Raw genomic sequence first — 22,144 nt, 5'->3', positions numbered from 1 at the left:
CCATTATTATGCAAGAACCATTCCAGGATCTATAGATTTTTGGAAAATGCTAACCAAATTATACACTATATCCATTGCCACCTCCTTCAGAGATTGAAATGTACTGTAGATCATCAGATTCTTAGGATTAGTTAGTTATTCAGGCTGCATCGTTTTACTATGAGAAAATACGATTCTCTTTTTCTGTTTACTCATTTTTCCCTATTACTTACAATGGATATAAATTTAAATGGTTGCACATGGTTTGAGAATTTATTGCAAGGTCTGGCTGAGCAACATGAAGCCCTGGCCTGTCTTTTCAAAACTATTTGCTGTTCTGAAGATTACTTTGATTATCAATATTCCCTTAACCATATTTGAATCTCCATATTCCAAGTATATGGAGATTCATTGGAAGTAACTAAGTATTTCCTTTGATTTTTGTTGAGCTCTCCTTAGCATCCTCCTTGAACTCGACAGCTTTGACATTAAAGATTGTATGTCACTTCTCGCTCCATGCCTTTTTTTTTGTCCAACTGAGTGACAATACCTTGGCTAAAAAGAGCTTAGGAATGGCATTTCATTTAACTCTATTCTGTTACTTCTGGAGTACCTCAAGTATCTGTGTTTGGTCCCTCTTGCTCATTTGGACACCGTCTTTACATTTTAATACACAACATTAAATAATTATTGCACAGGGATGTTACCAAGATTTGCCCCATCGCTGCAGCCTCCTGTAAATGTTCTGTCATTTTTTTTGTTACATTTGTTTTTAAACTCTCTGGACTTTCATCTTTATCTGTTTCCTCAGTCTCTTCCCCACCCTTTAATGCTTTCCTTAGATTTGTGACTATTTGCTTTATCATGTAATAAAAACTTCTTTCATATACAGTGGATTCCAGTTAATTGGGCTGTTGTTAATCAGTGCAGGCATTTATTTGGGACAGCTCTTAAAAGAACACAAGCTAAATCGAAAAAATATCTGAAATTCCCTTTGGGACGTCATATTTGAGACACTATGCAAATTGATTGAGGCAAGATACTGTTGCCGAACGGTTTTCTAACTAGTATCAATTGTGTATGTATATGTGTTCAGAAAGCAATGATTTTTGTCACTGATGGTTGGCAAGTAATAAGCAGTAAGACAATTTGGAACTGTTTGGCTCACTGCAATTTCAAGCATTGAGGCTTGGAGATGCCAGAAAAGGCCAGGAGTGAAAAGAAATGATTTTACTACTTCAACGAGTAAGGAATTACAAATGATTATCGATAATCATCTTGAATGTTACGATGAAAATGAAAATTTGGAGGATGAAATTGTCTAAAGCATTGTATGAAGGCAGTCCATTACCTGCACTAATTTTGTTCACTTACTGTCGATGAAAAGAACATGGCAGATTAATTCCTCCATTGATAATTAAGAACTAATAGACAGCCTTATAGTGCTGTAGAGGTAAAGGTACTGCTCTAATTTGTTCTGCATTTCATTTAAGTACATAAATTGTTACCCAGTCAAACGATCGTTTGTCTTTTTTGCCTTTTAGCTATTTCCATGAAACTTCAGCTAATTGGGGCAGCTGCTTAATTGGGCCAAAATGTACTGGTCCCAATATATCCAAACTAACTGGATAATTGCTTTAAGTATGCTCTTGCAAAGAACTTTGTATCATTTTCCTATGTTGTTTTTTCTATTAGGTCAATACATTGTATTTCCATGTGATGGCGCTAAAGTTTAATCTCCAACTTTCACGTTTGTACTGAAAGTTGGAAAAACCAAATAATGAAGGAAGAACCCAGTTATGTAAATAGATAGATAGATATACTTTATTGATCCCGAGGGAAATTGGGTTTCGTTACAGCCGCAGCAACCAAGAATAGAGCATAAATATAGCAATACAAAATCTCCAAACAATCAAACAACAATATGCAAACTATGCCAGATGGAAATAAGTCCAGGACCAGCCTATTGGCTCAGGGTGTCTGACCCTCCACAGGGGGAGCTGCAAAGTTCGATGGCCACAGGCAGGAACAGCCTCCCGTGACGCCCAGTGTTGTAACTCGGTGGAATATGGCCGGGGTCCAACAGCAAAAAGTTCAATATCTGGTCTACAAACATGTTCCTCTATCATACTATGACCAGGATTGCACCATCTTTTGTTAACCAGAACAGCAAGCCTCCAACTCCTTTACGCTTACCGCTGTCAGTGCACTTCTGGTCAGCCCGAACGGTCTGGAAGCCGTCCATGGAAAAGTTTTGAAATAGAGAACATATTAGTGGTTTCTTCAAGAAAACAAAACACCATCTCTTGCCTGACTTTTCCTCTAGGGAATTTTGTTTGGGAAATAATTATTTGGAATAGTTTTAAGTAAGTTTTGCAACTTTTTCTATATCTGCACTTTAATTATTTTCTATTATTTCATTGTAACTCACCTTATTTATGTTTTATCTTACGTTTTTATTTAGAAATGTTCAAAAGATGTACTTTTATGTTTTATTTCTAGCTTAGATATCAGATGTGCTTCTTGTAATATTCTGTAGCTGTTTACAAAAAAGTGTTGATTTGGTAACCTAGTGCTTGTAATGTTCAGAACACGTAGAAATTTTTTAAAAAACTAGCAATTACACTGGAATATTTTTCTTTTTTTCTTCTAATGCTCAGTGTATATAAAAAAGCACATCATGGATATATTTACAACATTAATACAAACTCACTGACTTCTAATCTTAGTGAACCTTTCTATTGACAACTGCTTTAAGGGATATTCTTCCATACTGGTCTTTGTTTCAGATTACAACAATATAACACCCTCAGTATCCAAAGACCATGTTGAACGTTATGCTCATGTAAATATTATACCTGATTATTTCTGTAGAGCATTTCAGGCACTACAAGACAGGGCAGCCCAAGTTGTCAGAATTGCCCTTCTAATTTGCAACAAGAGTAAATCTACTTTGGACTTCACTTAGGATTGACCGTGGTTCAACGAGGAATGTAGGAGGACTTGCCAGGAATAAAACTAGGTGTACCAAAAAAATGAGGTGTATATGGTTGTTAAATAGCCCTTTAATTCCACCACATCTAGGCAATGGGGATGGATAATTAACTAATTGGAAGAGCATGTTCCAAGATGCAATTCTCATCATCAGAACTGGTAGGGCTCAGCACATGACTGCCAAAGCCGAGGCATTGACAACCAGAATCAGACAAATGTACTGGAAGGATAATTCCATCACTGTTTCCCTCTGTGATCTATATCCAAAGATGGTCTAAAATGAGTACTTAATTATCAATTACATTGTACTGTTATAAAATGTGTTTTGAAATTAATTAATTTAATAACATCTTTGTAAAATTTATTATATCTTGAATTATATAAAGAGACAGGCCAGCCTGTTGCTTTTCACCAGAACATACAGTATTGACTATGAGGGGAATGCTTATTTAAAATACAGATATTTTATCTTTCGGTTTCAAGTTATGCAGAAATAATGTCGTCGCTGTTTCATGAGAAGTCTAAAGTCGAGGTACAAAGGAAGAAGGCATCAGGATCAGTGACAAGTAGCACTGTGACTGCTACAATTAAACCACATCCAAGGCCCAGTGATCGACTGAATCCGAAAACCATCAATCCAGTAAGTTTCCACAGATTTATTTTAGCTCTTGCCTAGAGTGGATGTAACTACCTTCATGTGCAATTAATGATATTAAATTGAAAGTTCAGTGCTGGAGACTAGGAGGAAGAAGACTTCAGACCTAATAATTATACCGACCATAATTCCGGTCCAGAATATTGGGGTGAAAAGTTCCTGAGCTGACAAGCCTAAAACCCCTTTGCACAAATCTATATTATGAAAACAGTTCCATATAATTGGCATAGCCTGGAGTAGAGTGCTTTTGGGTGTTTTAATATCTATTGAGAAGTTTGATTCTTGAATTTTCAAGGAATTTTGGTTACATCAACAGTATGATTCCAGGAAAAACTCTCCCAAATGCCAACAGTCATGTAACAATCAATTATAGTCTGCAGTGGTATTTTCAACCTCACTGGTCTGTAAAATAAGAGTTCTTATCGAACAGGGCAATCAGGTTTTGCTATTACTGTTTCCAACTAAATGCTGAAACTTTGATCTGACCTAAATTATATGCTTTTATATAGGCCAAGACTGCTTTTTTCTTGAAGATCTCAGTCACAGTCGTTCTCAGCTTCCTAGCCTCTGAAACATTGCAGGTTGCTGCTGATGATCTGTTTTCTGTCTCACAATTCACTTCTCACTGCTGCATTGGAATGTTCACACTTAAGAAGAAAAAACTTCATTTAACAATTGCCTACAGAAGCAGACAGAATAGGAAATGATAGATGAAATGGTGTGTTGTATATCTTGATTTTCAGAAGGTTTCCAGTTGATTCAAGGAAAAGTTTGAGCACACTGAATTGATTGTAGTGCACTGACATCAATTGCAAATTGATTATCAGACAAAAATGAAAGAGTAAAATTCAATGGATTGTTCTTGTTTTGTCAGGTTGTGTCTGTTGGGGTACTGCAGGGATCAATGTTTAGGTCTGAGTAATTCACAATCTAATGTTACATGCTCAAGGAGATCTGTTTTTTTTGTGAGAATGATGTAATGGTCTTTTGGAGGTCACCTGATGTGATTTTCCTGCCGATGTGAGGTCACGTGATGATATGTGACCCATGACTATATAAGGGTTGACCCAGGTGATGCAGTGGGTTTTTTAGTTTGTAGATTTCCAGGTGGAACATGCTGTATCTCCGTTTCTGTTGTGTGTTTGTTTTTGTGACGCAGTTTCATTTTTAAAATGGAGTATGCGTTCTGATGCAAGATACCATATTATTTGGACTGGAAATTTTTGCTAGATGTGTTGATTTACTCAATTCCAACATTAGAAGGGAGAGTGAAGAATTTATTGAAGTGCAGGATCGAGGGATCGAGAGGAGTCGGCATCGTTTGGCAGTTTAATAAAGGATCGACCTTATTGAGTCTTCGTTGGAGTAGCAACCTGCATTGGAGATAACTCTTGCCAAAAAGAGCGAAGAGTTCATGCAACGGTTTGCACTCTCTCTCTAAAAGGATTTTAAGGTCAGTTGATTTAAACTGTTTAGTTACCTCCACGTGGATTCTGTGGACAGAATCAGCAGTAAAGTTGCGTCTGTGAAGAAATCCTTCTCCAGAGAAGTCTCTCCCCAATTGAACGTCTAGATCTGTTGGACTTTCGAAGTTATCGCTCTAAGAACTATATCTGACTGTATCGCTTTAAGAACTGTTTAAGCATTTAACGCTTTAAGAACCAGAGCCGAGTGTTGATTCGTTGAACGGTTGCATATCAGTTAACTTCTGGTTAAAGTTTTTGTTTTTTTTTACCTTATTGTTTATCCGTGTTTAATAAATGTTTGGTTATTTTTATATAACCTGTCTCGATTGATATTCATTGTTGCCGTTTATGTAACACTAATTACTTGTCCAAGGAAGTGAAGTGTCATAATACAAAACTAGGGTGGAATGACAAGCTGAATGAGTAGGAAAGATTATCAGCAGGCATAATAAATGTGAAGCTATCAAATTCCATGCAAAAAAAACCGAAGAAAAGCAGGGTATTTTTAAAATGATTGCATAAATGTTGATGTTCAGAGATACCGAGATGTGATTGTGTATAATGGAAAGCCAATGTGCAGATACAGTCATCAATTTAGAAGGACAGCGGCATGTTAGACTTTATTATGAGAACATTGGAATACAGATGTGTGGCATAGAACAGCTATTTTTCTACAAACAGAGATAAGGAAAATTTTTATTCAGATTTGTAGATAAGGGTTTACCAATGAGAAAGTAATCATTCAAATACTGCAGTCCCAGGTTAACTACTGAGAAAACACTTATTTAAATAGAACAGAACAAAGAAACTTCCAGAGCTTTCTAGAATTATACTTTGTATAGCCACTAGAAGCATATTAAACTGTATCCATATAAGAACTACTTAATATATAAGCAGGTAATTAATTGTTAAACTGCAAAGAAAATAACAATTAAACAGTTTTATCTAAGAATTAAACAATAATGTGACTAGGACAAAGATTAAAATGTATTTCATCACTGTGTGACTGAGGAAGATTGAAATAATTACGTTATATACTATATCATGTTGTGTTCGCATGTGATTTACTGTAATTATGCTTGTTTGACATGTCAGAATTATCTTTCAGTTCAGCAATTCATTGAGCCAAAAATCTGCATTTGCTACAGCGTATGCTAAAAGAGAGATTCCTTGCAGGTAATTAATTCATGTTATCTTATGTATTACAGTTATCTAAAGGATATTCAGATAAGACTAAACATCCTTGTATCACCTTCAAGTTTCTCTTATCTTGTATAATGAATATTGGTAATTTGTAGTATCAATATTGTTTTGTATGATGTTGAAAATTAATGGAACTGTATCAAGAAGCATGTAAAATTTGATATTTGTGCACTGATGTATCCACAATTTATTGATAATATACAATGAAAGTGATTTAAAATATATAGTGCATTGAGATTTAAGTATTAGATTTTGATTGGAAATGATCTATCAGGTGGTCAAGTTCAGCATTCTATTCAATTCCTCATTTATAACTTTATTGAGAGGATAACTGTCAAGTATTCTCTGCAACATTCAGATACCACTTTGTTTCTCACACATTCAGATGAAAAGATGCAGGAATTTTCAGTGCTGTGCAATGTAGGCACAAATTTAAATAATAAATGCTTCTTGTTTATTATACAAAATACATATGCAACAAATGAATTTTGACACTTTTCAACCCAGCATTGTGATTTTGTTTCAGTCTAGTATCTAAATTATGATAAGTAACTATAGACAATGGACAATAGAAAATAGGTGCAGGAGTAGGCCAATCAGCCCTTCAAACCAGCACCGCCATTCACTGTGATCATGGCTGATCATCCACTATCAGTATCCAGTTCCTGCCTTATCCCCATAACCTTTGATTCTGCTATCTTTAAGAGCTCTATCCATCTCTTTTTTGAAAGCATCCAGAGACTTGGCCTCCACAGCCTCCTGGGGCAGAGCATTCCATATATCCACCACTCTCTGGGTGAAAAAGTTTTTCCTCAACTCCGTTCTAAATGGCCTACCCCTAATTCTTAAACTGTGGCCTCTGGTTCTGGACTCACCCATCAGCGGGAATATGCTTCCTGCCTGCAGTGTGTCCAATCCCTTAGTGATCTTATATGTTTCAATAAGATCCCCTCTCAGCCTTCTAAATTCCAGAGTATACAAGCCCAGTCGCTCCAATCTTTCGACATATGACAGTCCCACCATCCCAGGAATTAACCTTGTGAACCTGTGCTGCACTCCCTCAATAGCAAGAATGTCCTTCCTCAAATTTGGAGACCAAAACTGCACACAGTACTCCAGGTGTGGTCTCACCAGGGCCCTGTACAGCTGCAGAAGGACGTCTTTGCTCTTATACTCAATTCCCCTTGTTATGAAGGCCAGCATGCCATTAGCTTTCTTCACTGCCTGCTGTACTTGCATGCTTGCTTTCAGTGACTGATGTACAAGAACAGCTAGATCTCGTTGTGCTTCCCCTTTTCCTAACTTGACTCCATTTAGATAATAATCTGCCTTCCCATTCTTACCATCAAAGTGCATAACCTCACATTTATCCACATTAAACTGCATCTGCCCACTCACCCAGCCTGTCCAAGTCACCCTACATTCTCATAGCATCCTCCTCATATTTCACACTGCCACCCAGCTTTGTGTCATCGGCAAATTTGTTAATGTTACTTTTAATTCCCTCATCTAAATCATTAATATATATTGTAAGCAGCTGTAGTCCCAGCACTGAACCCTGTGGTACCCCACTGGTCACCGCCTGCCATTCCGAAAGGGACCCATTAATCGCCACTCTTTGTTTTCTGTCAGCCAGCCAACTTTCAATCCATGTCAGTACTCTGCCCCCAATACCATGTGCCCTAATATTGCCCACTAATCTCCTATGTGGGACTTTATCAAAGGCTTTCTGAAAGTCCAGGTACACTACATCCACTGGTTCTCCCTTGTCCATTTTCATAGTTACATCCTCAAAAAATTCCAGAAGATTAGTCAAGCACGATTTCCCCTTCGTGAATCCATGCTGACTCGGACCAATCCTGTTACTACTAACTAGATGTGTCGTAATTTCATCTTTTATAATTGACTCCAGCATCTTTCCCACCACCGACGTCAGGCTAACCGGTCTATAATTCCCTGTTTTCTCTCTTCCTCCCTTCTTGAAGAGAGGGACAACATTAGCCACCCTCCAATCCACAGGAACTGATCCTGAATCTATAGAACATTGGAAAATGATTACCAATGCGTCCACGATTTCTAAAACTACCTCCTTAAGTACCCTGGGATGCAGACCATCAGGTCCCGGGGACTTATCAGTCTTCAGACCCAACAGCCTATCCAACACCATTTCCTGCCTAATATAAATTTTCTTTAATTCATCCATTACCCTAGGTCCTTTGGCCACTATTACATCTGGGAAATTGTTTGTGTCTTCCCTAGTGAAGACAGATCCAAAGCACCTGTTCAACTCGCCTACTATTTCCTTGTTCCCCATAATAATTTCACCTGCTTCCGTCTTCAAGGGCCCAATTTTGGTCTTAACTATTTTTTTCCTTTTCACATACCTGAAGAAGCTTTTACTATCCTCCTTTATATTCTTGGCTAGTTTACCTTCGTACCTCATTTCTTCTCCGCGTATTGCCTTTTTAGTTACCTACTGTTGCTCTTTAAAAGTTTCCCAATCCTCCGGCTTCCCACTCATCTTTGCTATGTTATACTTCTTCTCTTTTATTTTTATACTGTCCATTAATTCCCTTGTCAGCCACGGCCTCCCCTTACTCCCCTTAGGATCTTTCTTCCTCTTTGGAATGAACTGATCCTGCACCTTCCACATTATCCCCAGAAACACTTGCCATTGCTGTTCCACTGTCATCCCTGCTAGGGTGTTGTTCCATTGAACTTTGGCCAGCTCCTCCCTCATAGCACCATAGTTCCCTTTGTTCAACTGTAATACTGACACTTCCGAGTTTCCTTTCTCCCTCTCAAAGGGAAACTCTTTGAGAGTTTCCCTTTTGTAGATTAAAACTTATCATATTATGGTCACTACCTCCTAATGGCTCCTTTACCTCGAGGTCCCTGATCAAATCTGGTTCATTGCACAACACTAAATCTAGAATTGCGTTCTCTCTGGTAGGCTCCAGTACAAGCTGTTCTACGAATCCATCCCGGAGGGACTCCACAAACTCCCTTTCCTGGGGTCCAGTACCAACCTGATTCCTCCAGTCTACCTGCATGTTGAAGCCCCCATAACAACTGTAGCATTACCTTTGCGACATGCCAATTTTAACTCTTTATTCAACTTACACCCTACATCCAGACTACTGTTTGGGGGCCTGTAGATAACTCCCATTAGGGTCTTTGTACCCTTAGAATTTCTCAGTTCTATCCCTACAGACTCTACGTCTCCTGATTCTATGTCCCCCCTCGCAAGGGACTGAATATCATTCCTCACCAACAGAGCCACCCCACCCCCTCAGCCCATCAGTCTGTCCTTTCGATAGGACGTATACCCTTGAATATTCATTTCCTAGGCCCTGTTCACTTGAAGCCATGTCTCTGTTATTCCCACAACATCATACTTGCCAATTTCCGACTGTGCCTCAAGTTCATCCACTTTATTTCTTATACTCCGTGCATTCATATACAATACTTTTAATTCATTAGTCCCCTCACCTCCCATATCAATTCCTATTTCACTTGGCCATACTGTACGATCTCTTCTTGAGCTTTCTGCTCTGTTGATTCTGCTGTCATTCTTAACTTTTCTTATTCTCACTTTCCCTTTATCTCCATCCTTATGTTTCCAGTTCGTCCCCTCCCCACCCACTACTTAGTTTAAACACACCCATGTTGCAGAGGCAAACCTGCCTGCCAGAATGCTGGTCCCCCGCTTATTAAGGTGCAACCCGTCCCTTTTGTACAATTCATCCTTACCCCGAAACATACCCCAGTGGTCCAAGAATGTAAATCCTTGCTTCCTGCACCAGTTCCTCAGCCACACATTCAGATCCATTATCTTCCTGTTCTTGACCACTCCAGCACGGGGAACTGGAAGCAAACCGGAGATAACCACCCTGGAAGTCCTGCTTTTCAGCCTTCTTCCGAGTTCTCTGAAGTCGCGCTGTAGAATGTCCTTTCTCTTCTTCCCCACGTCATTTGTGCCGACATGCACCACCACTTCCGGATGTTCACCTTCACTCTTGAGGATTCCCTGCAATCGGTCCATGACATCCTGGATCCCGGCACCAGGGAGGCAACACACCATCCTTAAATCTCGCCTGTTGCCACAGAAACCCCTTTCTGTACCTCTCACTATGGAGTCCCTTACTACCACGGCTCTGCCTGACGTCTGTCTCCTTGGCTTTGCCTCAGCGCCAATTGTTGACTCACAGACCCGGATGCCTCTCAGACTGGCACTGTCTTCTGTCCCGACAGCTTCCAAGAGGGAGAACCTGTTTACGAGAGGCACATCTCCCGGGGTCTCCTGTACTTCAAGCATCCTTTCCTTGCTCATCGTTGACCTCCTCTCTTCCTGTATCCTGGGTGTAACGACCTCACTGTAGGTCCTGTCCAGAAAACTCTCGTTCTCCCGGATTAACCTAACATCATCCAGTTGCCTCTCCAGTGCTGCAACACGGTCCTTCAGAAGCTGAATCTGGACAGATTTTCCGCAGGTGTAGGATCCAGAGGCACTATCAGTGTCCCTGACCTCCCACATCATGCACACAGCACACTAAATCAGCCTAGCGGTCATCTCTTCACCACTTCTCAGCCTCTCCAACTGTGGCATAGTCTCCACTCTCAGCCTCCTCGCCGAAGACTCCTGAGCCAAAGACTCGCACTTTTCTCGCAAAGCACTTCCCTCGACAAGGCCGCTCCCCGACAGGCTGCTCCCCTGGAGCAAGCTTTGCTTATATTAGCTGATAATTTGAGTAATCAGTTTCACCTGCCGCACCTCCTCCGACCTGGAAGGTCTGTTTAGCTCGCTGCTCACGACTGGCTTTTTAAATCAGGCACTCCTTCTCAGCCAATCCCTGCACTCGCTCCTTCACCTGCCGCGCTTTCTCCGACCTGGAACTAGATGGCATGTATTACAAATTAATATTATGTGATGGTTTATCCCATCAGAGAGCTTTCTGGTCAGGAGTATGATTTCATTAGCACTATAACTGGATATCATATACTGTAGTTATTACTTTTGTCAATTATGAACAGTAGCTTTCCAAACAATTGAATGCAATTAATTGATTGATAAAGGATATCATCCTGATATTGCTGGTTCGAATTATTTGTCATATAATTTCGTATATCTACTTGTGCACACCACATTCTGAATGTAATTAATTAAAGCAAGAATTATATCACTGATAAAATAATTCAATGGTGGGATTAATTCTAATTAATGTTAATTTGCAATACATAGCCTTTAGTTAAGTATTGTAGTTCCGCTTTTTATGTGGCCTAGTGTGTGCTACATGGAAAAATATCAAAGTGTTGCTGAAAATACATGATGGTTATCCTGACACAGATTGAAATTGAGAAAAAAGATTGAAAGTTGTTCTTTTATCTCTCATTAGATCATTGCCAAACTGACAGCAAGCTTGCCAATAATTGCAACAGAACACTATGCAGACTAAGTAGTTTATAGTGAACATGAGTATGCATAATTAACACTGGATTTGTATTGAAAAGGGCAATTGGCATAGTCATACTGCACCATGCACTAAGTTCTTACTTTCTGATATCAAAAGCCAGTTACCTGGTATGGACAATATGGAAGAAATATTATATGGTTTGTCATGTTACCTGAGTAACTAAAATGGCAAATGTGTTCCATTTTTGGATGACTGCATAATTTTAAATAAATTACACAATATGGGGTTTAAAAACAAGCAAGATTGTAGCATACCTGGATGAATTCATTCATCAGTTATTGTATTTTGAAATTCTTTCAAATTAAGGGCATTGTATTAGTTAAAATCAAGAAGGTGATTATTTATTTTCTCTCCCAATTTTATGAAAACATTAGAAGTATTAAGTTGTTTGCACTAATAATTGAAAATTATGATGGTCATTAATTTAATTGCTGAGAGTAAATCAAAATCAGAAATGTTATGTATAATATGCTTTGAAACAATTTGAAGAGATAAAGTAGTTTATAAATGAAAATTCTTGTTTTTAGCAACGGTATTAAAATCCAGATGCCTGAAATATTATTTTTAATGCATAGATTTTTCCCATCAGGTTGGTTCATGGCTCAGTCAGTCATAAACTGCAATGGGAGCAGCCACCCGAGACCATTCCATTTGACCCAATCCTTATCATCTTAGCTGAGGTAAGTTTGGCAAAATTTTTCCATGACTTCAGTCTATATTTCACTAAATTACATGATTCTGGTGTCAATCCCTTGAAGGTTTTAATCAGTATATTCACCCAGCCTTGCACAATTTCTACAGTTAGCAACATCTGTCTCCTCTCTTTCAAGCACTTTAAATACATCAAAACTTTACCTAAGATGCATGGCTGCTTCGGATTTTACTCTTCCTTGAGGAGTTCTGCTAGAATTTGCAGAAAGTAAAATTGTCAAGCTAATTCACATTAATACTGATATGCAGAACACCTGTAATCTGAAAGGAAAAAAAACATGAACTGGATAAGACACTGGACAATTTGTGTCACATTGTGGCTAGGCTTATGGAAAAGATACCATACCCTTAAGCAGCCATTAAATTACACAAATTGCCCATTGAACTTGCTAATGAGTTTTTTTGGGAGTTTGGGAGTTAATTGCTTTAATGTCTTAATATCCTTTTAGCCACATGGTAAGTGGCAATAATTTGAAATTACTCTTCCTAGTTCATAAAATGAACTATTCAAAGTATGAAGTTTCATTTCTGTAGGGCATTAAAAATGTAATTTTGTAGGGTGAGGTAAGAGTTAATAGAAATAAATGTGTTCAATTTATCGGCCATTTTGGATGTGTGCTTACAGAGTGAATAAGGAAATTAAATATTACAGGATTCCTAACATTTAAAAGTGAAAAATTAAAGGCAAAGGAGGAAAGGTAATCCTGATCATAAATGATTGCATAATACAGAGGAAGGAAAGGTTTTGCTTGGAAAATCAAGAGATAGATACTTGTATCTCCAAGAAGTAGAATCAGTTTTGACTGAGGTACGAAATAGCAAGTGCGAGAGAACTTTGAGTGTTTTCTGTTAGACTGCAGAAAAGATACTGGCAATATAGGCTGTGGCATAATTCAGAAAAATTGATATGCATGTGAAAAGAGTAATATAATAACGTGGAGGGATTTAATCTATATGAAGATTGGGCATGTCAAATTACTAGTAATAGTATGAATGGAATGAAGCTGTTCACTAATTATTTCATGAGTCAGTACATTAAGAAACTAACCAGGAATATTTAGATCTAATGCATTCTAGTGAAAAGGGATCAATTAATAATCTAATTGTTTATATTGTAGGATTTTATATTATGACTTGAGTTGATCTAATTTAGTCCAAACCTAGTCTCAATTCTAAACAGTAAGTAATGAAACCTGAGGTATGAGTTTGCCCGAGTAGATTAGAAAGCTGCAGTGATAGATTTGACAGTAGCCAGTAATAGCTAACACTGAAAGATTTAATATGTAGTTTATAAGGAAAATACAGGGTTTTACAACACTTTTTCAAGAGTTCTATTTTAAACAAATAGCTTACCCATGCAGAACAAGTTCTGAAATGTTAACTTTTATCTTGTTGAGTATTTCTAGTGTTCCTGTTTTATTTCAGATTTCCAGCATTGGAAGTTTTTTCTGATATTTTCTGAAAGAATAAAGTATCTAGTCTATGCACTGGTATTAAAAGAGTCAGTGATGATAGTGATCCATCTTTAAGTATTGTGCAACTCAGAATCAGGTTTAATATCACTGACATATCATGATATTTGTTTTGCAGCAGCAGTACACAAAAAACTATTAATTGCAACAATAAAGAAATACAAAAATTAAATGAGGTAGTGCAAAAAGAAAGCAAAAATAGAGAGATAGTGTTCATGGGTTGTTTCATGGTATGTTCAGAAATCTGATGGTGGAGGAGAAGAAGCTGTTCCTCTAACATTGAGTGTCTTCAGGCCCTGTGCCTCCTCTCTGATGGTGGTAATAGGAAAAGAGCAGGCCCTAGAGTGTGGGTCCTTAATGATAGATGCAGCCTTTTTTGAGGCATCGTCTGTTGAAGATGTCTTTGCTGCTAGGGAGGCTAGTGCCCATGATGGAGCTGGCTGAATTTGCAACTCTCTGCAGCTTCTTCTTAGGCTACGTCCACACTAGACCGGATAATTTTGAAAGCACCGGTTTCGAGTAAAAAAACGACAGGCGTCCACACTATGCGTTTTTCAAAATATCTCTGTCCACACCAAAACGGATATTTGGGCGAATCAACTCCTACTGGGCATGTGCAGACACATATACAGAAAACAAACGAAGAGGAAACGGTATAATATTTAAGTTTCCGCGGCAGTGTTGTTCTATTTCCATAGAATAAAACTAGAGTACCAACAACAACAGCGAAAGAAAGTTTTCAACAATGTCTTTGAGGAATACAAAGAAAACCTCCGCTGGAAAAATCAGACCGGACTTCTTCGTTTAGACAGACAATGAAATTGAGCTGTTTCTGCGAGTTACAAATGACTACAAAGTCAGCAAAGCAGTGGAGAACATGGAGATGTTTAATTCCAAACAAGCTATTAACATAGATGATAAAGCAAACAACACATGCATGAAGCCATCCTGTACCCAAGATCAACAAGAGAGTGGAATCTTCTGCCGCCAGGCCTGCGCAGTATTTCTGACATTAATATTTTTAAAGATAGACTCAATCAAATCAATTTAGGGGATCTAGTCAAAAAAGCTCACTTTACAATTTAACTCTCATGCAGTTCACACGGACTGCACGTTATAACAGCCGTCCGGCAGTGCTTGCGCAGTACCAAGCAGAAGCAGAATAAGCATCGTTGTTGTGGTGTTGGCATGCCAACGTTTTTAAATCTCTTTTTACCCTGTCCCCATTACAACGCGAAACAATCGTTTTCAAATTTACACACTCTGGAGAGTGTTTTCAAAAATCTCTGTTTTCAGGGGATGAAAATGCCATTTCAGTGTGGACGTAGTGTCAAAACGAAGAGAAAAAGCTTTGTTTTCAAAATTATCCAGCGTAGTGTGGACGTAGCCTTAGTGTGGTGGCCTTTCCATGCCAGACAGTGATGCAGTTAGAATGCAGCTAGAGTCTTTGGTGACACACTACGTCTCCTCAAACTCACAATGAAATATAGCTGCTTGTGTGCCTTCTTTGTAATTGCATCATGTTTTGGGCAGAGGATAGATCTTCAAAGACTTTGACACCTAGGAACTTGAACGTGTTCACTGCTGACATCCTGATAAGGACTGCTATGTGTTCTCTCAACTTTCCCTTCCTGAAGTCCACAAGCAGTTCCTTGGTCTTACTGATTGTTACAACACTGCTCAACCTGCTGAGCTACCTCACTCTTGTACTCCTTGTCACCATCTGAAATTCTGCCAGTAACAGTTGTGTCATCGGCAAATTTTGAGCTGTGCCTAGCCACCCAGCTCACTCAAGAGTTATGGCTGTCACTTTTAGCATTTGTCTTATAAGGTAGCAAAACAAACAGCAAAGATGGTCCAATTGAAAAGTTACAGACAGTATCAGCTCAAAAGAAAAAGCTTAGAAAGTTGTCAAAAACATTAGTTTTAAGAATTGGAAATTTCACAGCTCATTAAAACAGGACCAAGAAACTGGTAATGTTTGTGAAAGTAGAAAACAAGTGTAATCCTCTCACCGGGGCTTGTGTACAAACTCGCCTCATTAGCTAACTCTGCAACAGCCACGTGACTCAGCATTGAGAAGGCCACCTTTCATAAGCAATATACATCTAAGGTCGGTATGATCTGGGATTTAACCAAACAGGAACATTGGGAATTACGATTAAAGGAACCTCAATTTGAGCAAATGCTGTGTAAATACTGACCATGTACAATTATTGATCGGCAAGAAATATACAGATTGTGCATCATGTAAAATTATAAAGAATGTATATATATATATATATATATATATATATATATATATATATATATATATATATATATATATATATATATATATCAATTTCAGCTTCAGCAAACAGTTAACAGGAAAAAAGAAATGAAAAAAATAAAAGGGTTTATTACAATTAAACCAGTGTGAATGTGCACACAATGTTGGAGTTCATGATGTGTCTGTAATGGTCGGGTGTATCACTTTACTCATGGTGCTGAATTCTCATCACCAACCACAGGGAGAACTTCCCTTCATGGACTCCTTTGTCTCACAAATCACTCTTTGCATTAGGGTCTCCCCTTTGGATTGGATCCCCTAGCCTCCTCCCAGATCCTCTCCTCTCCGCATCTCCTGCCAAAAGACCATGAACCCGACCGCTGTCTGTCACAGATCTTTCTCCGCCCAGCTCTCTCTACAACTTTCTCCCGATCCCAACTTCCTGATTGGCTGACACCACATTCCTAAGTTGAACAACATGGCTCCTTATCTTTAGCTGAAACCAAAACATTCTCCCAGCAGGACACACTGCTTTTACAGAAAACTGCTGAAATGAAATACCTACAGCATAGCAGTAGAAATCTGAACCAGGGCATTACACAAGTAAAAAAAAAGCAAGAAATATTAAAAAATTATTAAAACTCATAAGGAGAAAATGAACAAAAATTAATGCGAGAAATTATTCAGTGAATAAGAAATGACATAAAATAAACTAATTTTGTATGCCTATTTTTGAGGAAGAAAACAGAAAAACAATTTCCAGAAATTTTGGATACCCACAGACTCAGTCAACAAGCAACTCAAAGAAACTACCATTAGTTAAAATATTGTACTGAAAAAAAAATGACTGAAAGCGGAATATAAATTTAATGAATAGCATCCTAAGATTTTAAGAGGTGACAATAGTTGTCATCTTCACAGAATGGAAGATAATAAATGTAACCCTATTATTTAAGAAATGAGGGAAAAAAACAGGAATTACAGGCCAGTTAGACTGACCTTAGTGGTAGGAAATATGCTGGAATCTTTTGTCAAAGATAGGGACTCAGAAAACAGGTTTGAGCAGAGCTAACTTGAATTTATGAAAGGGATTTTATGTCAGAATTTTTGACATTGTAACTGGCTGGATAAGAGGGAACCAGTAAATGTAGTGTATTTAGATATTTAGAATTCTTACAGTAAGATAGCACAGAAGAATCAGAGCCTGTGAGATTTGGAAAATATATTGACATGGATTAAGGATTTGTTAATGGGCAGCATACATGGAAAAAACTGTCAATATGGGATGACACTTTTGGAAGAGGGCAGCACTTTCAGATGCAGCAGCCTTTCAGGGGCCAACCAAAGGTATGTTTTTGTTTGTGAAATGTGTTTCTTATTATCACAAGACAATATTGGACTCCAAGAACTTTGGGTACTGCAGGTCTACTGTATCAGTGAACTGTTTGTTAATCGGAGTAGCTGGCCAGGGTGTTGAAGGAGCTGGCTGGCATGTTGTGGGAGCTGGATTGGGTTTGGAGGAGCTGCCTACTACTTGAAGGTATCAGAATTGGTGTGCAATGGCGACGTGCTGTGTAACCACGGGTGATTGCCTTGGACATTTCTCTTGCGATCGCAAAATCCTGTTGGACATTGATAATGTAGGATGCTAGTCATAGTCATAGTCATACTTTATTAATCCCGGGGGAAACTGGTTTTCGTTACAGTTGCTCCATAAATAGTAATAGAACCATAAATAGTTAAATAGTAATATGTAAATTATGCCAGTAAATTATGAAATAAGTCCAGGACCAGCCTATTGGCTCAGGATGTCTGACCCTCCAAGGGAGGAGTTGTAAAGTTTGATGGCCACAGGCAGGAATGACTTCCTATGACGCTCTGTGTTGCATCTCAGTGGAATGAGTCTCTGGCTGAATGTACTCCTGTGCCCACCCAGTACATTATGTAGTGGATGGGAGACATTGACCAAGATGGCATGCAACTTAGACAGCATTCTCTTTTCAGACACCACTGTGGGAGAGTCCAGTTCCATCCCCACAACATTACTGGCCTTACGAATGAGTTTGTTGATTCTGTTGGTGTCTGCCACCCTCAGCCTGTTGCCCCAGCACACAACAGCAAACATGATCCCACTGGCCACCACAGACTCGTAGAGCATCCTCAGCATCGTCCGGCAGATGTTAAAGGACCTCAGTCTCCTCAGGAAATAGAGACGGCTCTGACCCTTCTTGTAGACAGCCTCAGTGTTCTTTGACCAGTCCAGTTTATTGTCAACTCGTATCCCTAGGTATTTGTAATCCTCCACCATGTCCACACTGACCCCCTGGATGGAAACAGGGTACCTTAGCTCTCCTCAGGTCTACCACCAGCTCCTTAGACTTTTTCACATTAAGCTGCAGATAATTCTGCTCACACCATGTGACAAAGTTTCCTACCGTAGCCCTGTACTCAGCATCATCTCCCTTGCTGATGCATCCAACTATGGCAGAGTCATCTGAAAACTTCTGAAAATGACAAGACTCCATGCAGTAGTTGAAGTCCGAGGTGTAAATGGTGAAGAGAAAGGGAGACAAGACAGTCCCCTGTGGAGCCCCAGTGCTGCTGATCACTCTGTCGGACACACAGTGTTGCAAGCACACATACTGTGGTCTGCCAGTCAGGTAATCAAGAATCCATGATACCAGGGAAGCATCCACCTGCATCGCTGTCAGCTTCTCCCCCAGCAGAGCAGGGCGGATGGTGTTGAACTCACTGGAGAAGTCGAAAAACATGACCCTCACAGTATTCGCTGGCTTGTCCAGGTGGGCGTAGACACGGTTCAGCAGGAAGACGATGGCATCCTCAACTCCTAGTCGGGGCTGGTAGGCGAACTGGAGGGGATCTAAGTGTGGCCTGACCATAGGCCGGAGCAGCTCCAGAACAAGTCTCTCCAGCGTCTTCATGATGTGGGCCTGTTTCCCTTGTTTGGTGATGCGAAAGGTGGCAGGGAAGCTACATAGCATCGGCTGTAGCGAGGATGAAGCCTCAAGCCATGGGCTTGACTGCTGCTGCAGTCCAGGAGAGGAGATGCCAGAGGTGATGTAGCGTGGTTTCCCTGCTGGGTTGGGGGCTGACCTCTCCCGTCGGTGCTGCCCTCCACTGTTTGATTGGTGGAATGACAGGCTGGATTGCGTGCATTTGCGCATTGTCAGATACTGCACCATCAATTTGCGGGACATATCGTTCAGGGTCTTGGGGTACATATGTGTTTTTTTTTGCATGACAATTTTTTTTTAAGCTTGCTATTTTTGAATATGTTATGTATGTTTTGCATCTTGGCCCTAGAAGAACACTGTTTCATTTGGCTGTCTCCATGTATGGTTGAATGATAATTAAATTTGATTAATTTGATTTGCCTGGACCCCAGCAGTTCATAATTAATGTCACATATCCCTGTTTACTGACAGACAAAGCTGGTTGGCATAATGATGAAACACTGCGTAAGTCCAGGGAAGACAATCTCTAGCCTCACCAGTCGTGTGAAATTGAGAGGGAAGCCCACCCCAAAACCCTCTGTTTGTGTGGATACTGTGTGATTCGTTACCCTGTTACCAATAAGTGCCACGAAATAACAGACAGTACACTGCATACTATTAAAAGATTTAGCTTTATAATTCTTAATTTGACTAAAGGGTTAGTAAAGAAGGAACAAAAAAGAAAAGGGCTTTCATTTCTTTAATGAAACAGCCTAATGTGTACCAGTTGGAGCTCACAGTTTACCCTTCATCGATCCTCCATCGATCTCATCCCGGGCTTCGTTGAATCACAGCCCTGCTCCAGGTTGAATCCTACGACCTCTTCTCTCCGGTGTCTTCTCTCTTCATCTTCTTCACAAAAAGACCCTAAGCCCAACCCGGTGTCTCTCACCAGAGAAACCTCCCCCTAATCCGGCCACTCTAATTGGATGACACACAATTCTGCTATCTCTTATCTTCAGTAACCCAAACAAGCACAAAAATCAAATACAGAACAGCATAACAATTAAAAAACTATGAACCAGGGCATTACAATGACTTTTGATGATAATGAGAGAGGCTTCAGTGGAGTATAGACAAAATAAGTGACTAGGCAAGAGCATGGCAAATGGAACATAATGTGGAGAGATGTAAAATAGCCTGCCTTTGCTGAAAAGTGGAAAAAGAATAAATGATGAGAAATTGAAAAGGGGCCTGAGTGTTTACATCAATAAGTCGGTGTAAGTTAACATACAGCTACAGCAAGCAATTAGGAAGAAAAGCCAACATACAAGAAATTACTGAAATTACATAACATCCTAAATAAATTACGTTTGTGTGTGTTACATAGAATATCATGTTTAGTTTTGGTTTCCTTACCAAGGGAACTATATATTCGCAAAAGAAAAACAGCAGATTGCCACATGAGGAGGAATTAATGGAGACAGGCTATATTCGGTTGTTTCATAGACTGAGAGATGAGTTCATTGAAACTGACACAGTTTGGGGCTTTATAATGTGAATATAATGATGATGTTTTCTCCTGGCTGGGGTGCTGAGATCTGAGGCTCATTCTCGAAATAAGGGTCAGCAATTAAGAACTGTGAAGAGAGGAAAAGAAACTTTGAATGGAGAATGAAGTCTTTAGAATTCTCAACTGAAGTGGGCTATGGAAGTTAGGCTCTGGCTATGTTAAAGACAGAAATTGAATGGATGTTAGGGGAATCCAGAAAAATGGGGTTAATGCAGCAAGGTGGCACTGAGGTAAGAGAATGGCCATGATCTTATCAACTCATTTGTTGGTAAAGCAATTTCAAAAGAAGTTCCAAAAAGAGCTTGAGCCTTTTGGAACTTTTAGGCAGTCTGCAATCATCATGAGCAGTCACTTGTTGGTGAGGAAGCACGAGGTTTAAATGCAGCTTGTGTCTGCATGGTAGTTAAAACAGTGGAATGCTCCTCCTATAAGAAGTGGGATTGCCGGGTCTCCCTGATGTGGGAAGTGGACCCAACTTCAGTTCCTGACTGACAAGTTCAAATAACTGGAACAGGAGCTGGATGTACCCAGGCCCATCCAGGAGGCTGAAAACTTCAGAGGAGAGACCATAACAGAGGCGGTCATACCCAGAGTGCCTGCTTCATATAGTAGATGGGTGACCACCCACAAAAGGAAGGGTAGTAAGCAGCAAGTGCAGAATTCTCCTGTTGCCATTCTTCTCAGCAACAATACTGCTGGGGGGTGGGGTTGTGACCTGGGCAAAGCACAGCAGCCATGCCAGTGGCACTGTGGCCAGCTCTGAGGCTCAGAAGGGAAGGGTGAAGTCAGGTAGAGTGATAGTGATAGGAGACTTGTTAGGGGATCAGACAGGAGATTATGTGGTCAAAAAGAGAAGCCAAGATGGTGTGTTACCTCCCAGTTGCTTGGATCCAGGATGTCCCAGTGCAGCTGCAGAATATTCTCAAGAGGGAAGGTGAGGAGCCAGAGGTTGTGGTGCACATTGGCACTGATGACAAAGGTAGAAAGGAAGAAGAGGTTGTGTGCAGTGTGTTAGGGAAGAGGTTGAAGAACAGGACCATCAAGTAATCTTTAGATTACTCCCAGTTTCACGTGCTTGACAGGGCAGGAATAGGATGATAGTACAGATGAATGAGTGGCTGACGAAGTGGTGCAGGGGGTAGGGTTTCAGATTTTTGGATCATTGGGATCTCTTCTGGGGAAAGTAAGGCCTGTAAAAAAAGGTGGGTTACACTCGAACCCAAGGATGACCGATATCTCTTATGGGCAGGTTTGCCAGAGCTGTTTGGGAGTGTTTAAACTAACTGGGCAGGGGAGTAGGAACCAGAATGATAGGGCAGAGGATGGGGCTGTTGGCATACAGGTCAATGCATTGTGTCGTGAGACTGTGCAGTCAGTGGGATGAGTTGAAG

General features: G+C 39.8%; 1 protein-coding gene across 2 annotated transcripts in view; it reads left to right on the top strand.

Annotated features, from left to right (window-relative positions):
* Positions 1 to 22,144, top strand: part of LOC140194630 (PACRG-like protein) — a 57,056-nt gene that overhangs the window by 2,168 nt on the left and 32,744 nt on the right. The window contains exons 1-4 of one of the 2 annotated variants that reach the window (XM_072251876.1): positions 1,989 to 2,345; positions 3,457 to 3,613; positions 6,203 to 6,270; positions 12,361 to 12,451. In XM_072251876.1, coding sequence (XP_072107977.1) covers positions 3,470 to 3,613; positions 6,203 to 6,270; positions 12,361 to 12,451 — 303 coding nt within the window. In that variant the 5' untranslated portion in view covers positions 1,989 to 2,345; positions 3,457 to 3,469. Of the gene's footprint in view, positions 1 to 1,988; positions 2,346 to 3,456; positions 3,614 to 6,202; positions 6,271 to 12,360; positions 12,452 to 22,144 lie in introns of those variants that run through there. The other variant, XM_072251877.1, reaches the window with a different exon arrangement.

This window comes from Mobula birostris, chromosome 3 (assembly GCF_030028105.1).
Source record: "Mobula birostris isolate sMobBir1 chromosome 3, sMobBir1.hap1, whole genome shotgun sequence".
In the NCBI taxonomy this organism is placed as follows: Eukaryota; Metazoa; Chordata; class Chondrichthyes; order Myliobatiformes; family Myliobatidae; genus Mobula; species Mobula birostris.
This window is presented reverse-complemented; position numbering and strand designations above follow the sequence as displayed.